Source organism: Thamnophis sirtalis, unplaced genomic scaffold (assembly GCF_051295495.1).
Source record: "Thamnophis sirtalis isolate CommonGarterSnake01/CBP01778 unplaced genomic scaffold, rThaSir2_p1.2 scaffold_3, whole genome shotgun sequence".
Taxonomy (NCBI): Eukaryota; Metazoa; Chordata; class Lepidosauria; order Squamata; family Natricidae; genus Thamnophis; species Thamnophis sirtalis.
In genome coordinates this window covers 169137060-169160622 of record NW_028261383.1, presented here as the reverse complement: position 1 = coordinate 169160622, position 23563 = coordinate 169137060, and the positions used below count along the sequence as shown (strand labels likewise).

Below are 23563 nucleotides of genomic sequence, written 5' to 3'. Positions count from 1 at the left end.
GAAACATCAGAAAAGGATTAAAATTTCCTCTCCTATCCATGGGAAGTAGATCTCTATGTTCCATTATAGGGCTAGTCCTATAATTAGGCAGAGTAAATTGATGCTTTGAGGGCAGAAGTGAAGGGATATTGAGCAGGGAAAAGGGAGCTGGGGACGCTACACAATTTAGGACAAGTTGTGGAAGCCCTTGTTTTATTTTCAAGCTCAAGCTAAAATTCAAATGCCAGATCAATCCATTTCAGCACTTGGAAGAACGTGCAGGATGGAGGTCTTGGCCTCAGGAGAAATTTCAGCCATATTTAGGTGAAAATATGCACTAGACTCAGCAAGTGTGGATTTTTACAAGTAGGAAAATTTAGAGTGTTGGGCACATTGTAAGTGTAGCCTTTTATATACTGTAGTGATCTATGCTCAGAAAGAGTCAAAAAAATGAAGCACAATGTTATCCAAGGGTCCATCCCTGTGAATGAAGAAATTGTAAAATTCAAGAATGTCTGGAAGTTGGAGCTTTCTCAATAGCAATAGCAATAGCAGTTAGACTTATATACCGCTTCATAGGGCTTTCAGCCCTCTCTAAGCGGTTTACAGAGTCAGCATATCGCCCCCAACAATCCAGGTCCTCATTTCACCCACCTCGGAAGGATGGAAGGCTGAGTCAACCCTGAGCCGGTGAGATTTGAACAGCCGAACTGCAGAACTGCATTCAGCTGAAGTAGCCTGCAGTGCTGCGTTTAACCACTGCTCCACCTCGGCTCATACTATTTGCGAAGTAGTATATTTGGTAGGCCTTCTGAGTTATCATGCTTATTCAGGTTTATGTCCGGCCATTTTGAAACTAAACGTTTATTTGAAAATACTGTGGAAACATCAGAAAAGGATTAAAATTTCCTCTCCTATCCATGGGAAGTAGATCTCTATGTTCCATTATAGGGCTAGTCCTATAATTAGGCAGAGTAAATTGATGCTTTGAGGGCAGAAGTGAAGGGATATTGAGCAGGGAAAAGGGAGCTGGGGACGCTACACAATTTAGGACAAGTTGTGGAAGCCCTTGTTTTATTTTCAAGCTCAAGCTAAAATTCAAATGCCAGATCAATCCATTTCAGCACTTGGAAGAACGTGCAGGATGGAGGTCTTGGCCTCAGGAGAAATTTCAGCCATATTTAGGTGAAAATATGCACTAGACTCAGCAAGTGTGGATTTTTACAAGTAGGAAAATTTAGAGTGTTGGGCACATTGTAAGTGTAGCCTTTTATATACTGTAGTGATCTATGCTCAGAAAGAGTCAAAAAAATGAAGCACAATGTTATCCAAGGGTCCATCCCTGTGAATGAAGAAATTGTAAAATTCAAGAATGTCTGGAAGTTGGAGCTTTCTCAATAGCAATAGCAATAGCAGTTAGACTTATATACCGCTTCATAGGGCTTTCAGCCCTCTCTAAGCGGTTTACAGAGTCAGCATATCGCCCCCAACAATCCAGGTCCTCATTTCACCCACCTCGGAAGAATGGAAGGCTGAGTCAACCTTGTGTCGGTGAGATTTGAACCGCCGAACTGCTGAACTGCAGTCAGCTGAAATAGCCTGCAGTGCTGCACTCTAACCACTGCGCCACCTCAGCTCTATCCTTACTGAACCCATGCAGAGTGATGACTGAAACCCTGGGCCCAGATGTGTCCTGACAGCAATAGTATACTTTTCGTTTTACTTTTGAATTTGAAAACAGGAAGGAACAACACTAGTGTAGGATAAATTGAGATCCTCTGAGATGCAATCAAGTTGATGCTCAAACATCTTCCTATGCTGGGCCATCCCTCAAGCCTTTACCTCCTCTGTACTGTTCGCTCTCCAATATGCAATCCCTTAGTCACGCTAAAACAAAGATACGGGTGAGAAGGGTGGGTTTTTGAAGACCAAAATTATAAAAGTAATTCAAACACAGCAATTTGAGATTTTGGAAATGTTTTTATAACCCTTTCTCCTTGCCTGAGGCTGTCTGGTGATACTCAAAAGGTGGAATTATGTGTCTCTATGATTCATCTTGACGCGTAGCCCTTCAGCACATCTTCCGGCAGTGAGTTTGACAGTTCAGGTGTGCCTTGTGCTCTGTTCTTAATAGGAGGGTGGGCATCTATTTATCCAGTGATTGGTTTTTCCCTGAACAATTCTGGAGTAACATAACCGTGGGTTTGTACTTTTGTGTCAACGATCCAGAAACGGAGCCTTTGGGGTGACCAGTTTCCTCGATCTTCTGCTGGTGCAACTTGCTTTCTCCATCAAAGAACATCAGGGTGGTGCCGACTCCCACCAGCTGGTCTCTGGCACACAATGCTTCACGGTCTTTGGCAGGAGGCCAAGTACCCAGCATGGCCAATTTTGGCTGGCACGGGCTGTTCCATTTGCAGCCACTGTCCGCTGCCACCCAAATTTTCTATCTCATTTTCTCTCCTGCAGATGGAGGTAGTTAGCACCTTCAAGAGAAGCGGCTCCTTTCAGGGGGCTGTCCGACGCCGTTCTTCCGTCCTCAGTCAACTGCACGATGTAACCAATATTTCTACCCCCACTCACGTAATTCTCTCCGCCGCAAATGCCAGCGCCGGTACCGGGAGTGAGTCTTGATTTCCTCTTACTGCTTGTGATTTAAAACAAAAAGCAAAACAAGACCGAACCCCCCACCCCACCCCACCCCATTCTATTTCTGCCCTTCCTACAATATCCCTTCCCTTCTCTCTCTCTCTCTCTATCCACCCACTCCCCCCATCCCTCAGTCCCTCGTTGCTGCAGCCACCGTTGCAATATGATTTCTTTCCGTTTTTAACTCTGTCCGGCCTCAGGCAGGCCGGATTCCCAACTTCTATCAAGCCATACAATTTCTACGCTTTGCCTCTCCTTCTTTAACCACCTGCACCCCCTTCTCTCTCTCTCTCTCTCCTTGGTTTGCTCGCCTCGTTCACTTTCTCTCTCCGTGGCTGCTGGTTTTTAATGGACTGGAGTCAGATCCCCAGCTGGTGGGGTGCGGGCTGGGCCATGGGGAGGAGCTGAGCGCTCAGATGAGAGGGAGCAAGGGGAAAGGACGCCAGCTGGGGATCCAGCCCTCATTTCTTGATCTAGCCACGCATTTTGACAGTGATTGGTGTTTATTGTGTCGTTTGGTGTGTGTCACTTGCTGTTGCATGTAAGAGATGGGGAAGGAGGCACAGAGAGCGCAAAGGGGCAAATTCCAGATCAGGGCACAAAACATTTGGAGTAGATTTTTATATTCCTGCCTCAGTGACTTAGTATAGCAGTAGACTTATATACCGCTTCATAGGCCTTTCAGGCCTCTCTAAGCGGTTTACAGAGAGTCAGCATATTGCCCCCAACAATCCGGGTCCTCATTTTACCCACCTCGGAAGGATGGAAGGCTGAGTCAACCCTGAGCCGGTGAGATTTGAACCGCTGACCTGCTGATCTAGCAGTAGCCTGCAGTGCTGCATTTAACCACTGCGCCACCTTGGTAGGAAGATCAAGGCAATGATGGTCTGAATTAAATCTGGAGGCAACCGGAACGCCCTTTAGAATAAAGCGAAACTGCTCCAAATCAGATTCTCATGGAGACGGCTCTACAAGTTCAAAGATAGTTTGCCATCCGCCCTTCGCACTAAATTGCCCTAAAAACAGGTTTAGAGGTACGCCTGCCTCCAAAGAATCTTCGGAGTTATATAATTTTGCTCCAAATGTTTTTCCCAGTGGGGTTGGGGAGGAGCTGTCATAAATCTCTGCTTCTGGGCACATCTTCGCTAGAGACAACTGAAACAGCATTCTCCCACATCCCGATGGACCAGATGAACTAAAGCAATGAAGGTTAGTAGTAGAAAGTGCAGATTTCTCAAAGAATCCTGGTCTGAAGCCATGACAATTCAAATAGCCTTAATATAATCCTTAGAGTGAAAAATATGTTCTAAGGTCCCTGATGGATGGTTGAATAGTGAAATGGATTTAAAAACTGGCTCGGATTTGTAATCTAGAGCAGTGTTTTTCAACCTTGGCAACTTGAAGATGTCCGGACTTCAACTCCCAGAATTCCCTAGCCAGCAAATGCTGGCTGGGGAATTCTGGGAGTTGAAGTCCAGACATCTTCAAGTTGCCAAGGTTGAGAAAGACTGATCTAGAGAGCGGATAGGGTGGAAGAAATTGCAAAGGAGATAACTATTCATCTATCATTAACAGCAAGGGGTTTATTGTAGGAAGTTTCTGAACAAACAAGAATCACTCTGAAGAAGATTGGTTCTGAGAAAAAGATGCTGCCTTGGGTTGGACATTCAAGAGTTTTAAAAGGTGTCCATAGAAAAGACTAAAATATTGACAGAAATGCAGAATTCTGGGGATGGGAAGTCAGGAAAGTGGACCTCTTAAGTGAAAGACAAGAACGTGTTTCTTGAAGGCACCTCCGTGATGTCATGGATCAGTTCCTCTGTATGTCAGTGAAAAGAAATGGTTCCCCTGCTCCTTTTATCCCCCTTTTCTGTTCCCTCACCCACCCCATCGCTCATCAAAAACTGTACCAATTCTTCCTTGCCTACTTGAAAAGAGTTATTTCTCATTTTTTTGGCACAACAATTGAAAGATCCACAAAGGTAAGCCACCATGTTCTCCAGCTGCCGGTCCCAGGTATATTCTTGGCAAGTTGGTTTGTTTAGAATATTTCAATGATTTCTTTTTGTTTCGGTTTTTCTTTTAACCAGTCAAAGCCATGCTGGTGGTCATGCCGGCATTGTGGTGTGGTGTGGTAGATTCATGGTGCCTTTTGGTATGACATGCACTGATCTTGCTTTTCAATGGGGGCATAACCTACAACGTAAACCTTCGAGTATGGCCTTGTCATCTTTGCTGCACTTTTAGCAGCTCTCTCTCTCTCTCTTTCTCTCTTTCTCTCTCTCTCTCTGTCTCTCTAAAGGCTGCCTTTATATTAAACTCTTTTCCTCCCTTCCAGCGAGCTGCTGTCCGCTCTTTGGGCAATTGATATCCATCACTTTAATGTCCTTGGGAATCTTTTCCCACCTTCTGCATCTTGGAAATGCTGTTGTGTTTCTGTTCCTTTTTTCTTTTCGTTTCTGATAATTATATTTCTTTTTTTAGGAATCATGTTATGGATGGCAAATGGGTTTCTCCTCCCTAAATTTTCCACGGGGGAATCTTGTCTTTTCAGGCTCACAGAATAGATTGAAACATTTTTGGTCTGTGAAAGGCCAATTAGCAGCTTCCATTGTCCGAATGCTTGTCTATTACCACATTCTCCCCCCAAAAAAACCCTCTGAGGTCAAAGTCCCCCGTGTAAAAGTCTTTATTTCAGTGCAGTTTCAGCCTAAAAAAATAATAAATAAACCCGCTTTCCAGCAGGCCTATGTGGGCACAGTGTTTTGGCACCCAAGATCTCACTTTACCTCAAAGCTCCCCCGCCCCAGCTCCGTTTTTACTGGCACAAGGCTAGCAAAACAAATGAAAAGCAAATATTTCCCCTTTTGCATTAGAGCATCCAAGAAGGGACGGGAAAGGAGAAAGGGAAAGAGGAAAGACAAAGAAAAAATAAGGGAAGATGGGAAGAGAGCAAGGAAGGAAAAATAAGGAAGGAGGAAAAGGAAGAAGAAAGGAGAAGGAAGAGAAGGAAAAAGAAGAAAAGGAAGGAAAGAAGGTTATAATGGGAGGGAGGGTCTGAGGGAAGTCCTGCCTTAGCACTTGGCCACCGTGAGTGATATTGAGCTGGCCACACCCAGCCTGACGATGCCCGCCCCCAAGGTCAAACCATGACCCGACAAATGCGCGCACGAAAAAAAGCTTGCCGACGAAACCGCGGTAAGAAAACCGCAATGTCATAAACGCGCCACAACAACGCACCGACAAAACTGCGCCCACAAAAGCGCAATTTCAATTAAGGTAAAAGTTAGGTTTAGGGTTCGGTTTAGGGTTCGGTTTAGGATTAGGTTTAGGGTTAGGTTTAGGATTAGGTTTAGGGTTAGGTTTAGGGTTAGGTTTAGGGTTAGGTTTAGGGTTAGGTTTAGGATTAGGTTTAGGGTTAGGTTTAGGATTAGGTTTAGGGTTAGGGTTAGGTTTAGGTTTAGGTTTAGGTTTAGGGTTGGGTTTAAGGTTAGGTTTAGGGTTAGGTTTAGAACTCGTGGTTATTGTTCATTGAAGGCGCGCTTTTCTTGGTGTGCTTTTGTCGGGGCGCTGTTGTCGGCGCGCTTCTGCACTCATTCATCAGCGTGATTCAGAACTCGCAGTTTTCTCGCTGCGGTTTCGTCAGCGCGCTTTTGTCGAGCGCGCATTTGTCGGTGAACCAGGTCAAACACAACCCTGATGCGGCCCTCAATGAAATTGAGTGTCATGGCTAGTAATAGCATAGAAAATAACAGAGAGTGTGGCAGGCCAAAGATCCTAAAAGGAATATGACTGCAGGCCTGACATTGAGTTTGACACCCCTGATGGAAGCAGGATCTGGCCTGACTTCCAGCTATTTCCCTTCCTCCCTTTCCCCCTCCTTTTTTTTTTCCTGATATGCTCCTTGTGCCTTTAATATTAATAGTCCAGGTTTTGGTGAATTAATGTTTCCTCAGTTTTCTCAGTTTTGTTTAATGCACTCTTTAAAGACAGAGTCTGCATTGAGAGTACAAATGAACTGAGTACAGATGAAACCTGTTTTTCCTTGCTCCACACGCAAGGGGGTGCTGGCCAGCTGGTCTTTGCGCACGCACGCACGCCGGAAACCGGAAGACTAGGTGACTGGCACGTAAGCACTGGAAACCACAAGCTCCCAACTGATCTTCCGGTTTCCGGCGCTCCCACACATACACGCCGAGGAGCTGCTCTTCCTGGCGTCCCCCCCCCCCATGCACACTCCCATTTTGGCACTCGGTGCCAAAAAGTTTCACCAACATTGCTATATAGACTGTGGACTGTGATAGAAGTCACACCAACACAGTGTACAAAGTCACTATTGTGAGAGAGGCAACTATATAAATCATTCAAATGAATAAGTACGTCTTTCATTAGACACATTTCATTTGTTAACTGAATCATGACACATTTTGAGTTTACTTAGGTGAAATAACTTTGCTCTCCCATTGCATTCACTTTACCAGCAAGATCAAAGATTCAAACACCAATCCCCTCTCTCTTCAAAAGTGTATTTAAAAAAAAACAGGAATTATAATTTGTTTATTGCTCAGAGAACAATAGTTCAGTTTCATTTAATCGATAAGCAATATCAAGATATTATAAGTTGAAGGAATTAACATCGGAAGGCTAGTGGAACCTCACAAATTCTCTAGCGGTGTTCAGTTATAAGACTGCAAATTGCAATATTTAAACTGCAACCATAAACCTTTTCAAAGAAATAAAAAAGGCGGCCATAAGACCTATAGACTTGGCTTATAGCTTTGTCAAATTAAGGTACTGCTTTGGCCTGGAACAACAGCTGCTGTCCTAAAAAACATAAAATCAGAATTTTTAAAAAATCTTCTCTCTCTGGAGCCTGAAATGAATACCCTGCCCCGGGTACCCTCTCCCTTATGAAGTTTCCCTCCCTTTTTGCTTTTCAGCTTCCAAGATGTCATGGATGGAGCCACCTCTATACCAGCTGGAAATTTCCTTTCATGTTTAATAAAAAAAAAACACAAGGAAACACTCCCTCCCTCCCACAATTCCTTTATTTTTTTTATTTTTTTCTTCTTCTCCTAAAGTCATCCCATCACTGCTGCTTTTTGCTTATTCATGGGGATTTTGAGCACTACATGCACCAATAGGAGCTAACCTTGGCAGGGTTTCCCCAAATTCCACCAAGAGCGGAACCCCTAATTTATAATACGTGAAATCTCTCTACACAAGACCACATTTTCCACAGCAGGGACTCATTTGGAGTCACATACCAAAGAGAGTGATCCAATTTATCTCCCTTTCCCATTATTATTATTATTATTATTATTATTATTATTATTATTATTATTATTATTATTATTATTATTATTATTATTATTGCAATTCCAGAAGTTTTCAGAAACCGTGCAGCCAAACTGCTAAGAAATTAAGATGAAACTGCCTAATAGTTTCTAGTACCAAAGTGAAAATGACATTTGAGTTTTTATTGCACCTTAATAGGTGCCCCAAAGGAGCACCTCTCAAAAAAAACCAAAGCCACAATGATACAAACCACTTGGAAATCCTATTCTCACTCCCTTGGTGTTTTTGAAGTATAAGGAGTCCTTGACTTACAGTTCATTCATTTAGTGACCATTCAAAGTTACGACGACACTGAAAATTGTGACCCATGAGAGTTTTTCATACTTAGGATCTTTGCAGCATCCCCATGATCATGTGACCAAAGTTCAGATGCTTGACAACAGGTTCATATTTATGACTGTTGCTATGGCCCAAGTTCATGCGATCACCTTTTGTGACTCTCTGGCAAGCAAAGTCAATGGTGAAGCCAGATTCACTTGACAACTGGGTTCCTGACTTATCAACTACCAACATATCATTTAACAACCGTGGCAAGAAAAGGCAAAGTTCATTTAACAACTATTTCACTTAACAACATAAATTTTGGGCTCAATTGTGGTTGTAAATCGAGGACTACCCATATATCTCCTGTCACTGAAGGATTGCCCACTCAATCTTTGGTAATTTTATTAACCACTGATAATTATTATCCACAGATAATTTTATGAGTGTGGTAATAAAACACTAATGAGAATTTGAGCAATAACATGCCAGATTCCCATACTTAAATATCTTTACTTATCTTTCATTTTTCAAGCCCTAAAACATGCAGATATTGTAACACTGTAATAATAAAGAAGAGGTGTCTATTTTCTGAAATCTACATCCCGTATAGTTCCTGTAAAATTTGGCTCAATGATGAAGTACCTTGTAACAACTCCTAAAAATGCATGTTCAGCTTATCTCCATTCCAAAGATTTGCTAGATCCAGTCATTACAGGCTAGTTATCACTTCGAAACAGCCATAAGCTGTATCATTTAAGGATCTCTGCCTATAATTTAGGGATTTTAAGGAAGAGCTGGACACATGCAGGTTTTGCTTTATTCCTGAGGCGTGGCAGCTGTTTTCGAATCGGAGCTAAAAGAGAAATATGAACCCATGCCATTGGAGTCAGGCAGAAATTGCTTGCAAAAATTATCATTTCATATATGAGTACGTGTACTTTGGGTTCAGGAATTCAAAATTAATCAACCTCTGTTTGCAATAGTCCTGCTCTTTAATCTACCCACAGTTTTACCTCTGGATCATGTTAGATCCTAGCAGCTAAAATGTGGCAGGTTGATTGACCTTTGGCTTTTAATGAAGAGATGAGAACCAGCTGTTTTCCCTGGTTAAGGAAAGGGCCATAAATTCATGCAAAATTCCCACCATTGTTTAAACCCAGATCTGAAGTTTCAGGTAGTTAATAATAGCACAGATGCTGATAAAGACTTTTTAGCACACATCACTTTCCCTTAGGGAATATATTAGCAAAGCTTGTGGCTCTGAACTTAATAAGGAATGCTTATTAAACCAGTTAACCTCTGTAGTAGAGACATAAATATGCGGCGAAGACAGCGAAACACTTCCACTCAGATTTTCCAAACGCTTCGGTGCAGGGTAACGCTAAGGAATCAAATGCCAATTGCAGAGGGTGCCTGAAGAATGGATGTCCTGGAAGGGTTCCCCATCACCACCTTGTGCTTTTTCACCTCAACTTGCTGGCTCATCTTCTCTCTTGTCGCTTCTGGCCACTGTAGGGGCAGGAGGGAGGCCTGTGAGGCATGGACAGAGGGCCCCGATGGCCGAGCATGAACTCATTATCCCCCACCCTTCTTCCCTCGTCTCCTCCCCTAAACAGCAAGGATGGGCCTCAATACTCGAACGTTTACTGTACTGTTGCAACAATGCATGGGTCTTTTCTCTTCTCTTCCTCTCCTGCGGCTGTGACTGGAGGCGTTTTCCACTGTGTGTCTGTGCCGTTCCGCTTTTCTGAAGTCTCTCTGGGACTTCCCGCCCTGACTTACTTGCAGCATGAAAGCCACCTCTCCCCCCCACCCGCCATCTCTGCTTTTGCCACATGCACCTTGGAAGTCTCCCGCGGGGCTTTTCGCTGTATGTGTCGGCAGCTGCCAACCATCATGCACTTCCATTTGCACAGCACCGTGTGCTTCTTTCCAAGAGGTCAGCTTGCCCACGGGGTCCATGGCTTGATTTAGGGATCAAGCCTGATGATGATGTCAACAACAAAACTGAACAGATACTTGGGGAATGCTGGTTTTGGTTGGTTTCTCCTCCCTCCCTCTCTCCCTCCCCAGAATAACAATTATTTCATGTTTCCAGTCATTTTAAGGGTGGAAAAAAAAGGCATTCTTTCATTTTTTTCCTTCAGTTCAACTTAACTTCTAGCCTATCTGCTGAAATGTTTAGCCCAGTTGGGTAGCCTATCCACTATCTGTTGGGTTTGGTGAGGCATATATAGCAGTTAGCAATAGCAGTTGGACTTATATACCGCTTCATAGGGCTTTCAGCCCTCTCTAAGCGGTTTACAGAGTCAGCATATTGCCCCCAACAACAATCCGGGTCCTCATTTTATCCACCTCGGAAGGATGGAAGGCTGAGTCAACCCTGAGCCGCTGAGATTTGAACAGCCGAACTGCAGAACTGCAGTCAGCTGAAGTAGCCTGCAGTGCTGCATTTAACCACTGCGCCACCTCGGCTCTATATAAGAACATACCAAACCCACTCCCAAATGGAGATGGGCCTAGCTGAGGTTGCATATATGTAGGTAGGCAAATCAAGATACCTCTGCAAAATAAATAGGGCGCACTTCTCCTTCACATTTTGCAAACAAAGAACTGAAGCATATCGTTAATAACCGACAGATGCTTCTCTCTCCTTCTGCCCTCTGAGTTGCAGATCCAAATGCACTTGATGTCAAGTCACATGCAGCTATTTTTCTCCTTTTGTACTTAAAAGTATCCCCTTCCTAAAAATGTTTTCCACCATCCTCAAAGTGGTTGTATGATCCAGCAGATCTGAAAACAAGAAATATTAAGGAAACAAAACAATAATGTTTTGCTTAAATAAAATTAACAGAAGCCATTTTGGATTTAAGCAGAAAATCAAAATGGTTCCCCGTTCAGAAGTTAACAGTGGATGCGACATACCAATCCTCTTGAAATGGAACAATTTAATAATCAATGCCCCAATTTATTTTGAAGATGTCTGTACAGAAACTAGGGTTAGATCACAGCAGATTATTTCCAACTTCACAATAAGGAACATAAAATCTACTCGGCACTGAACTGTGTTAAAGCAAATAGGGTTTACCAGACATTGTCAGAGGGAATAATCTCTATTAAGGAATTATGAAATTAGCAAGATACTTAGAATTCAATCCTGACATGAATTTGGTGTTAAAAATAATTCTCTGTGATTAATTTAAGACTTGGACTAAAAGCCAATTATTTATTCATTTGTGCCATTGAGTCACAGTTGACTCTTTGTGACTATCTGGATAAGTCCCTTGCAATTTTCCGGGCAAGATTTCATAAGTGGTTTGACCTTGCCTCCTCCCTAGGCTGAGCAAGTGTGGCTGGCCCAAGGTTCCCCAGCCATTTTTGTGTTTAAGGCAGGACTAGCATAAGGTGACCAGACGTCCCGCTTTTGGCGGGACAGTCACGATTTTTAATAATTTGTCCCGTGTCCCGCAGTGTGTTCAAAAAGTCCCGATTTTCCAAAAGAAAGAAAACAATTTTAAAAAGAACGCCGTTAAAAAAAAAGTTTTTATTTCTCTGAAGTGTCGTTCCCCCTGGGTCAATGGTGTCCCACTTTACCAATCTGAAAATCTGGTCACCTTAGACTAGCACCACAGTCTTCCAGTTTCTAGCCTGGTGCATTAACCACTACATCAAACTGACTCCCACATAATTGAGTTGCTGGGATTCTTGCAATGCTGTCACTTTCATCTTAGCACAAATGGCCCAAGATCCCTCTGCTGGGCTGCACACCTAAGGCAGGATTAGAACTCACCATCTCTTGGTTTCTAGCCTGGTGCCTTAACCACTACCCTAAACTGGCTCTAAAGGCCAAAACTGACGTTCCAAATATGGTGCAAAGTAAACTGAACATCTTTCCATTTTCTCAGATCCTTTGGCTAAAGCTGAGGGAAATTTTAGCTTTGAGATCCAAAGCCTCTGTTGAATTCTGGCTTGAAGGTAATGTCTCTCCAGTTTACAGGATTGCACAACAATCTGCCTCCCTGCCTCTCTGCAATAAGCCCCCTGCTACACACATATATACGTAAAGACACAGCAACCAATTGAATACTTTTAGAATTAAATGTTTTATTTATTCCCCTGTCTTCTCTCATCTCTCTCCTCCCTCCCACTCTCTCTCTCTCTCACTCTTTCTCTCTCTCTCCCACTCACACATACACATTTCTCTCCAAGATAGGAAAGATAATTAAGGAACTTCCCAACATCATGTTCCTTCTGCTCCATTATTTACCGTATCTTATAAATTGCCTTTGGGAATTCTGACCCCACATTTCTGCCATTACTGCATGCTTCCAAATTGCTTTAGTTTTGTTCTTCATTTGGTTTTGCTTGCAATTTGTTTACTTTTCCTAATTTGTGGAGGGCTTTGCCTTTCTCTTTTAGACTTCTCAGGTTGATTCTCCCCAACTCATCATTTTGATAAAGGAGCTGGATCCTGGCCCCCAAGCATGATGTGGCAAGAAGACAGTCAAACGCATGCAATTGGCTAGGATTGCCTCAATCTTCCTCCTCCCCATTAAGCATGCAAAACCCTATCAACATTTATGTATCTCCTCTTCATCACCAACCTTCTGGGCCTTCACCAAAGGGGCTAGTCCTATCCAAGAAGCATGAGAGAAGTCCCTCCTTCTCCACACCAAAATCCACCATAGATTATAAAACATTGACCTCCATGCTGTATGCAAAGTGCCCAGAGATATGTACTCATAACGCACTACAGCCACAATGTCTTGAGATGTAAGCTGGCAGTCAGGTTCACTGGGAGGGAGGTGGGGTGGAATTTCCCCAGTGCCTCCTTAAAAGAAGCAGCAGGTACATTTATTTATGTCGCTGAAACAAGCAAGAGAAAATCAGGGTCGACTCTTAGTGAACCATTTGATTAGATTTTTCTCCATGTTTTGAAATGCTGGCATCCATTTTGGAGCAAGATTCAGGTCACAGGGAAGAAACCAGTATGGAGGAAGTAAGACTAGCTTACAATAAGCCACAAGCAAGTACAAAACGCCATTCCCAATCCTTCAACCAATAGCAATAGCAATAGCAGTTAGACTTATATACCGCTTCATAGGGCTTTCAGCCCTCTCTAAGCGGTTTACAGAGTCAGCATATCGCCCTCCACAATCCGGGTCCTCATTTTACCCACCTCGGAAGGATGGAAGGCTGAATCAACCTTGAGCCGGTGAGATTTGAACCGCTGAACTGCAGATAGCAGTCAGCTGAAGTGGCCTGCAGTACTGCACTCTAACCACTGAGCCACCTCGGCTCTTCTTAGAACATGAACATTTCCTGAATGAGGTTGAATCCTTCATTTTTTCATTCCCATTACTTTAGATTTAACTCATGTCTAATACCACCACCACCACCACCACATTGCACGCATATGCAAACGCTGTTTTCTATAATTGCTGGATTGTCACTAAGCATAATATTTAGTTGTCCACATATTCCCCTCATTTCCTATCCCTGTTTTTTTTTTAAACCATTCACGTCTCATTCATTTAAGTTCTGCGCCCATTTTCGTTTTATTCCTTGTGACCGAAGGCTCCTCTCTCCTCAGCTACATGTTAAGCAATTTGTCACAGGAACAGTTCTGATTAATAGCAATAGCAATAGCAGTTAGACTTATATACCGCTTCATAGGGCTTTCAGCCCTCTCTAAGCGGTTTACAGAGTCAGTAAATTGCCCCCACAGTCTGGGTCCTCATTTCACCCACCTCGGAAGGATGGAAGGCTGAGTCAACCTTGAGGCGGTGAGATTAGAACCGCTGAACTGGAGATAACAGTCAGCTGAAATGGCCTGCAGTACTGCACCCTAATCACTGCGCCACCTCGGCTCTCTTAACCCAAGACAAACTATGGACAATAAAAAAAGGGAGCATTGGACAAACACCAAGAATAGAGAGGAGGCAGAGGAGCTGAGTAGCAATACGGTAGTGAGAATCTGGCATAGCAGCATTAAATTGATGTCATCCATGACCCAGCTGCTGTTTCACCATCTTATCTTAGTAATTTTAGTTTCTGCTCATAATAATCCTTGGAAGGTAGGTAAGCATAGACCTTTCAAGTATTCTTTCAGTTGCTGGCATCCTTAGTAAAAAGTTTTTCCACACATGTTGACACAATATTTATATTGGCTTAATAGTCATTCCTTATCCCAAGGGAATTGCAATGTTTTAAATGGGGAAGGGAAGGCAATTCTAACAAATTTTTAGTCTCACCACTAAAGTACAGTCCTGCAGGATTATATCACCATTAAAATGATGCGGATTTAACACATATTTGTAGTGTCAAGTTGCCTTCAGTGCAGAGAACCCCTTTGCTAGGATATTTGCAACAAAGTGGAGAAACACTGATAACACTTGGGCAGCACTGCCTTATGTCCAGTGGCTGGAATCAGGCGGAAATTATATTTAGGATTAATGGTTCCTATCCCATCTCTTCAGCCTTCTCCTAGATCAAGCTGAGATGGCAAAGGATGACAATTAGCAAGATCCGCAAATGTGGCCTGGCATTGGGCAGCTCTAAGTCAACTTTTCATTGACTCTCTTTTCCTTCCTTTTGGCCTTCTCTGCAGATCCGCGTAGTGAAAGCGTTCCGTAGTTCACTCTATGAAGGGCTGGAGAAGCAAGACACCAAGACCTCCATCCATAATTTCATGACAACGCCTGAGTTCTTGATCAACGACTACATCCACAACATTCCTCTCATTGACGATACAGACGTGGAGGAGAGCGAGGGTCCCCTAAGACAGCACTTCAGGGCCAGTCCCCCACCATCTCCCAACAAGAACAACAATGCCATCGACAGTGGCATCTACCTTAGCACCGATGTCAGCAAGACACCTACCTCCTCATGCAGCCCAGTTAGCCCACTCCACAGCATGGAAACCTCCCTCTAACACAACCCTACCATGCAACCAGTTGAATTGACTTTGTTCACAACAAGAGGTGTCCAGTTCCTCCCGGGAGGTAGGCTAGCTAAGGAAGGATGGGAAGCCGACAGGAGATGACACTTCACCTCTTGGACTCAATGGAGTTGGAAAGGACAAGGTTTTCTGCCATTGGATGGCTCAGGCAACCAGAGACACGCTGACTTGATGCAAGGAAAGCAAATCGTAGAGGGGGAGAGAAGTTTTCTTCAATCACGCGAGAGCTTCGGGCTGAGCCCAGGGAGTGTACAGGAAAACCACCCATTTCTCTAATCTGTTCTTTGGGGTGCTTTTGGACACAACCACACTCACCAAACCCACAAATGATTCTGCAATTGGGGGGGGTTGCTTTGATTTTTTCTTGTGGGACCTCTTTTTTCTCCTCTCCCCCCGGCCCCAACGTTTAAAAAAAGAAACTATATTTGCACCAGAAAAAGGAAGAAAAACAAAACAAAAAAAAAGGAAAAAAAGAGGAATAATCTAGACAACTATTATCCTAAAATATATATACATATATATATACATATATATATGATACCAACCGACAGATGTATTAACGGATTTTCTGATCATAACGCATGCCTGTTATCAAACTCTCCTTTCTTCTTCCCCCTCCCCCAATGGAATTTCAGTCTGGGGCAAAATTTTGCTTTTTTTTAAAGAAAAAAGAAAAAAAAATACATTGTTTGCTGGAGCTTGTATTTTATATCAGGATTTGCCAGGAAAAAGAAAAAAGATTCCCTTCTATTAGGAGGGGAATTGACTGTGGAACAATGAGTAACCAAAATGTTGATGATGATTATTTTTGTTGCAGATGTAGTGTGACTGAAAGGAGGGTGTGATTGCAGTGACACAAATTTGGGCCTTTTCAGCAATTTCACAAAAAAAGTGACCAAAAGTGGGGTCCCATTTGAGGGGGGCATTTCTCTTCCTCCCCCCCCCCTCCCCTCCACCAGTGCTCACAATCCATATGCTTCCTTTAGGTAGTGATTTTACCAAACATCCAATAACTGAACAATACAGAGAATTTAGGGTGGGAAAAGAAGATAAAGTTTATACTTTGTAAGAAAGAACAGAACATCTTTCCTGTTGCGTAAGATCACTAAATTAGAGCATGCATTATTTGACAGATTTGACAGAAAATTATATATCTGAGAATCATTTAATTTTCAAAACACCAACTACCACCGCAAAGATTTCCTACCCTCATGGTTGTGAGTAAACCTAGAAAAATATACATGCAGTGATTGCACAAGACTGCATGGCCGATAATGGCTATTCACCTCCACACTGCGGCTTGAATTTACCACTTTAAAATTACTTTTGTATGCTATCTTATTCCAGAGTCTAGTTGAGTTACGATGACTTCGAAATGCCCACTTTGCACTGATTGGGAGGATATTTCTCTTCGGGCAGTATGTGCTAATTCTGAGATTCCAAATGGATTCCAAACTTTCATGACAAAACTTGCCTTGGGTCTAGTTCTTTGCACACGAGGAACTGAGCTCAGCCTTAGCAATTCTCTCAATAAGCAAATTCAAACTGCATCTTGGAGGGGGGGGAGGGAACCCCGCCAATAAGACAAAATACAAGAGTGAATGTACACAGAGGGTTTGGAGGAACATTATGGAAAACAGATGTAGGAATCCATAGGCAACACTGAAATGAGCTTCATTTCAGGGAAGCTGCCTTGAAAATTTCCAGTGCCAATACTAATTTGTGGGAAAGTGCATATTATGAGTCCTTTATATCTCCTGTATCAAATGCTCAAGAGAACAGAAATAGTTCCTGAAAATTCTTGATTTTTATATTATACTAATCCTCCGAGTAGACTTAACATTTCACTTATATCCTCTCAGAAGCTCTAAGTAGGCTGCTATGGATTGTTTTGTGTTAACTTTACAATAAAGTTTAAAGTTTTACAAGAGCCGAGGTGGCGCAGTGGTTAAATGCAGCACTGCAGGCTACTTCAGCTGACTGCAGTTCTGCAGTTCGGCTGTTCAAATCTCACCGGCTCAGGGTTGACTCAGCCTTCCATCCTTCCGAGGTGGGTAAAATGAGGACCCAGATTGTTGTTGGGGGCAATATGCTGACTCTGTAAACCGCTTAGAGAGGGCTAAAAGCCCTATGAAGCGGTATATAAGTCTAACCGCTATTGCTATTGCTAATAATCCTGTGCTGGCTGAGAGGAAATGAGCAAATTGTCTAAGGCACTTGTGGCTGAGTGAAGACCACCACATTTAAAAGTTTCAGTAATACACGTTAGGCCAGTTACAGAGGGACATACTGAAAATAATCGTACAGCATCAACTAGGCCCTGCGCTGATCAAAATTCAAGAGAGTACCAGTATATTGGATTTTGTCATATATAACTATCAAATTATTATTTTTTTATCACCAGAAGGGCACTGGGTTAAACATGATTTCAGCATCCCCCCCCCCCCAAACAATACAAATCTAAAATATCTACATTAACAGTAAAAGTTGATATTGTAGTGGGCAATAAAATGCTGTAGAAGAGGTAAAGGTTGCCAGGGACAAAAAATTATGTATGGTCTTAAATGAATTATGAGGGTCCAAATCCTTTCAATATGAAAGTTTGCTGAAAAGCTTCAATCCCTAATAGTTTTCAAACATGGAGTGCCACCAGCTGCCATCTGAAAGGCAGTCCTGGTTCTCAGTCAGATAGGATGACCCAGTAGTACTTGGTGAGGGGTGAAGGGCACACATCCTCAGACTGTTTGACTTAGAGATGTTTTGACTTAGAGATGTTTGACTTAGCCGCAGAGATGAGACCCTCTAGAACTCTTGGCAGCGTCATTTTCCTCCACCCATCACATTACAACTGACCATTCATCATGATTCAATATGTTACATGTTTTGTATTTCCTAGGGCAAGCCTGCTTGAAAATACCAGCTACAGCACTATCAGAAAAGCCATCCCTCCTTCGGAAGGGCAAATGCCAAACCCATCTGTAAATCTCTTTGTTGCCGTCTTTTCTTTCTAAGAACAAAATAACAAAAGCGAGCTTTTTTTCTGCTTTTTTCCCTCATCTGAATGTTTTCTTTTTTAAAAAAAAAAATCCAAAATCTTAAAATAATTTAGTTTTCAGGGAAGGGGAATGGAGCCAAGGAACACTTTTGTCTCAACTTGGGCTTCTTTTCATTCAATATTGTAGATATTATTGATAGAAACAATTATAAATATTTAAAAAAAAATATTCAAACAAAGAAAAAGGTCACTTTTGTCGCTGTAAATTTGCCAGCCATTTACAAGTGAGTTTTGTTCACAACTTGGGAAGGAAAAGGACATTCACTCCAAGGGGGAAGAGGGGAGAAGAATCCATTCTTGTTGGGGGGGACATTTCTTTTCTAAACCATATTCTAATGGGAAGAGGATGAAGGGGATTTTTTTAAAAAAAGAATAATAAATAAGTTTAAAAAACAGTGCTTGTACATTTGTCCTAATGAAAGAGACTGAAAAAAATCCACAAGCATAAAGCTCGAAGTAGCCAGGAACTGGTTTTATTAAAATGGATCTGATTATTACAAAAGCCATCGGGTTATTGGGGGAAACTAGCCTCATTCAGTAAAAGAGACTCACGTGAACAAAACCTATCACTTCTTATCAGGGGTGGGTTTCTCGCCCCGTTCCAACCGGTTCGGTTGGAACGGGGCCGCCGGCGTCCTTGTGCACGCGCGCAGTGCACGCATGCGTACTAGTGCCTGTGCGATGCTCCAGCTGCTCCTGGAGGATCGCGCAGGCGCTGTATGCGTTCTGCGCATGCGTGGAAGCGCAGAACTCGTCAAAACCGGGTAAGAAACGCGGGTGGGCGGGTGGATCCTTCGGCGTTCCCGGAAGTTACTTACTTCCGGGTTCGTCGACCAACTGGTTCGCGGGGACCGCCGCGAACCGCCTGAAACCCACCCCTGCTTCTTATAGTAGTTTTTAAAACACTCTTTTGTTGTACTTAGCTGCATCCTGGACTTAATTCTGTATAGCAATACTTATGCAGATTATCTGTAATTCAATACCGGAGTCAAACTTTAGAAGCTGAAAATCTCCAGCTTAGTCCTTGGCCTCAATAGGAAGGACTAGGAAATATCACTACCACAAATTCTGGAGCATAATGAACAGCCAAACAATGGACTAGTAGGTATTACCAATCTACCTGAATCTGTTCCTATCACACCACTTTATCACTGTTCCCTCCTTTTAATGCATGATGAATTTACGTAGGATACATCATGCATTGATGTAAATGCATCAGATCCAGAAAGAAGATAGTTTAGGATCTGCTGGTGAATCTCTGGATAATCCAAAGTAGAACACTAAGGTTCACCGACAAATGCGCGCCTGACAAAAGCGCGCCGACAAAACCGCGGCGAGAAAACCGCGAGGTCGAAATCGCGCCCATAGAAGCGCGCCGACAAATGGGTGCCGATGCAAGCGCGCCATCAAGAAACAACGCAAAAACAACGTAGTAACAACGTAATAACCTTAATCCTAAACCTAACCCTAAGCCTAACTCTTACCTTAACCCTAATCACGCTTTTGTGGGCGCAGTTTTGTCGGCGCTCTTTTTGGGAGCGCTTTCGACCTCGCGGTTTTCTTGGCACGGTTTTGTCGGCGCGCTTTTGTTGGGCGCGCATTTGACGGGTCACGGAACACTAAACATTTCTGATTTCCAGCTGCTTAAGAGCATCATTACAGAACCTGGAGCAATAGATTTTTTTTTTCATGGAAAGACTGAAAAGATGCATTTAAGTTCTTCTGTCCTGTGTCTGGAACAGAGTCCCAACTCAATTTTTGAATTCCGCACCAAATTCTAGTTGACGGCTTGAAACAATGTATGGATATGATGTGTTTGCATTTGTGCGCGTGCTCGTATATTGCAAATGCCTGGCAAACGTCAGTCAGTTTAGAAACGGCTGAAACAAAGAGCTTCAGAGTTCATGAATGGCCAACTGGCACAGACAAGCAATCACCGTAAACAGTGGGCCGTGTTTAAGGAACAGCTGATGCTCCAGGGAGACAAGCTACAGCCTAATTAGGATTGCATTAATACAGTGTTTCTCAACCTTGGCAACTTGAAGATGTCCGGACTTCAACTCCCAGAATTCCCCAGCCAGCATTCGCTGGCTGGGGAATTCTGGGAGTTGAAGTCCGGACATCTTCAAGTTGCCAAGGTTGAGAAACACTGCATTAATATCTATCTTTAATTTATTTACTTATTTGATTGATTTGTCACCCATCTCACTTCAAGGCGACTCTGGGCGGCTTACATTAATGCACTGTTACCAATTCCTAGACAGAAGGTAAAATTCAAGAGTAGCTGACTTGTAGTGTATTTCCTTTAAAGGTTGAGTCAACTTTACTCAGATATCTAGCACAACGTTCTCTGCTTCCTTGCAGAAGAATAGTATTTGTAGTAACTATATCTGGCTATTCTGTTAAGACAAGAAATATGCAGCAACTGAATTACATGAGGTACTAGAACTGCCCTGCTGGATCTGGCTGAAGATGTGTCTCTTTCAGAATTCTCTCTCCAATACAAATTAGGCAAAAATTAAGGGAATTTCATAATAAGGTGTTCTGACCCCCCTCCGTCTGGTGATTAACGCCGACACAGGCTTACTGTTAGCCACACTTTATTCACTGTAATTACTCACAAGACGGTGGCAGCAACCCAGACTCCCACAGATAAGAGATACAATACACACAAGAGCTTCTCCAGCTTGGTATGAACGGTTGCGTCCTGCAAAAGGTCTCCTCCCAAAGTCTCTTCTTATATACTCTCTTGGGAGGAGCAAAGCCACAACCACCTGGGCTGGATTATCTCTTATGAGTCTGTCTCCGTAACTGCCGCCTCCGTTTCTCTGCCCTTCTTTGCCTGGCATCAGGGACAAACTCCCTTTGATCTTCACCACTGCTCCATGCCTCAGGCACCTCCTGGTGGCCAACCAGCCTCTCTGGTCCCTGCTCAGAGTCTAAATCCTGCCCAGGGTCCTCCACATTTTCCAGAGCCGACTCATAGGGTCCCTCGCTATCGGAGTCCATCGGCAGCTCCAACGGCTCCTGCTGGGTCACAACAATAAGGTATGGACAGCAAGATGGCTCAGCGGTTAAGATACTGGGCTTGTCAGCTGGAAAGCCAACAGCACAGGTTTGAGACCCAAGCATTGTGTGTTGGGGTGAGCTCCTGTCTGCGCCTAGCTCCTGCCCACTTAACAGTTTGGAAGCATGCAAATATGAATAGATAAATAGGTACCGTTTCAGTGGGAACATAACAGCGCTCTGTGATGTCATACTGGCGACATGACTGCAGAAACATCTTCAGCCATCACTGGCTCAATGGCCCTTGAAACAGAGATGAGCATTATGACTAGCAGAGTAAAATCCACAGAGACTCCTTTCCTTTCCATAGAAAGACACGAATCAGACAGATGCCACATTAGGTGTTGCCAAGAAATAGGGCTCAAATGTATACCTAAATGTGGAAGATCCATTTACCATTTATTTATTTATTTATTTATTTATTTATTTATTTATTTATTTATTTATTTATTTATTTATCTTGTATGCCGCCCACTCCCGGAGGACTCCGGGCGGCTCACAAAAGACAAGGGAAAGGGGGAAAAACGAGACAAAGACAACATATTAAAAACAAAACCAACATTCACAATTTCCGTGGAGGTAGATGCTTCTCAGCTCCCTCCAGCCTGCTGGAACAGCCAGGACTTGGTGGCTTTGCAGAAGGCCGGGAGGGTAGTAAGGGTCCGGATCTCAACAGGGAGCTCGTTCCAGAGGGCCGGAGCTGCAACAGAGAAGGCTCTCCCCCGGGCAGTCGCCAGCCGACATTGGCTGGCAGATGGAATCCAGAGGAGACCCAACCTGTGCGATCTAATTGGTCTGAGAGAGGTAATCGGCAGGAGGCGGTCTCTCAGGTACCCAGGTCCGATGCCATGTAGGGCTTTATCGGTAGCGACCAGCATTATTAATAACAAAAATAATTGACCTCTAAGAATTTACCTAGTTCTTTTTAAAAGTTCCATTGTCTTCCACTGGAATGTGTGGTAACTACCCTAAATCCACCACTATTCAGGATTACTGGATCAAACTGAGCTTCACAATGTTTCAAAAGTATAAGCCATTGTTTCTCTATTTAAGCTTGCCTCTCATTCTTCTAAAGTTCTAATCCTGCTACTATTTGCTGCTGCTACTATGCAGACCTAAACAGATGTATCTGAAATCCATTCCAATGAAAGCGGGATTGAACCAACGCCTACAAGATTGTGTTATAAAAATGCTAAATTCTGTAGAAAACTATCACAGCAAACAGACTTTTTTTCCCCTCTCCAAGTCAGCACCATGCCAGAAAGAAACTACGAAAAGGGGCTCAGAAATCTGTTCATATGTCTCTCTGTCCATCAGCCAAATCTCTGAAAATCGAACAGAAGGAAGCCAAATGTGGCATGACAGAAAAAGCCAGCAAAAAAACCTGGAGTTTGAAAATAGACTGAACCTGGCCAGGGGGTAAGAGAGAAAACATTCCAGAAAAAACATGATGGATGAGAGAGATAGTTGGGCAGAAATCCAGAATTTGCTAAACTCCTCTCTCTTGTCCCAGATTATTTATTTATTTCTATTCCTGCCATACCACAGTTTACAGTAATTTCAAGCAACCAAAACATTTATATAAAATGTCCATGGCAGGAACTAAAATATGTAAAATTTTAAAACCTCAAAACTGTAAACATTACAAAAACAATCAAACAAGGTATCCTTTTACTCATCACAGCCCCCCCCCCGAAAAACATAAAAGGCATAGATTTATAAAGCAGAACGAAAGTATAAACAGAGACATTCAAAAAGTAGGAGCACTTTTTCTGTGTGTGCTGAAATATTCTTCTTGGGTTAAAAAAAATTAAATCTTTATTCGGGAAAGTCCAAATTCCTTAAATTTAGCTGCAGGAAAGTATTTCTAACGTGCTCTGTTCCATTAAAGGAAATCTGGAGCTGCTTTGAACTACTTCAGTCAGAAGAAAGTGACAAACTGAGTGAGAAAATTAAAAACTAGTACAAAAATTAGAAACGTAGGCCATGAACCAGATTCTCTCTAAAAAATCCTTGCAACTTAATCTGCTGGCATTGAAAACTGCTCGCAACTCCAGAGAAAGGAGGCACCGGACTTCAATTCCCCCAAATCCCAATGTTGGTTTAGAAAGACACAAGTTTCTAGCCCTTGTGGTTAAGAAGATATACTTAACAATGAAAGCAATGCCTATTGAATTTTTAGAACCAAGGAGAGTGGCTGAGTTAAATAACAAGGTGGATTCAAGTGCTCC

At 42.9% G+C, this 23563-nt stretch overlaps 1 protein-coding gene across 6 annotated transcripts in view; it reads left to right on the top strand.

Annotated features, from left to right (window-relative positions):
* The window catches only part of ATP2B3 (ATPase plasma membrane Ca2+ transporting 3), a 179638-nt gene extending 160977 nt beyond the window's left edge, over positions 1-18661 (top strand). For 2 of the 6 annotated variants that reach the window (XM_087710872.1, XM_087710873.1), the window contains 2 exons: positions 2449-2602; positions 14861-15013. In XM_087710872.1, coding sequence (XP_087566998.1) covers positions 2449-2602; positions 14861-14886 — 180 coding nt within the window. In that variant the 3' untranslated portion in view covers positions 14887-15013. Of the gene's footprint in view, positions 1-2448; positions 2614-14860 lie in introns of those variants that run through there. The other 4 variants (XM_087710870.1, XM_087710871.1, XM_087710875.1 and 1 more) reach the window with 3 other exon arrangements.
* Positions 18662-23563: the final 4902 nt, after the last annotated feature.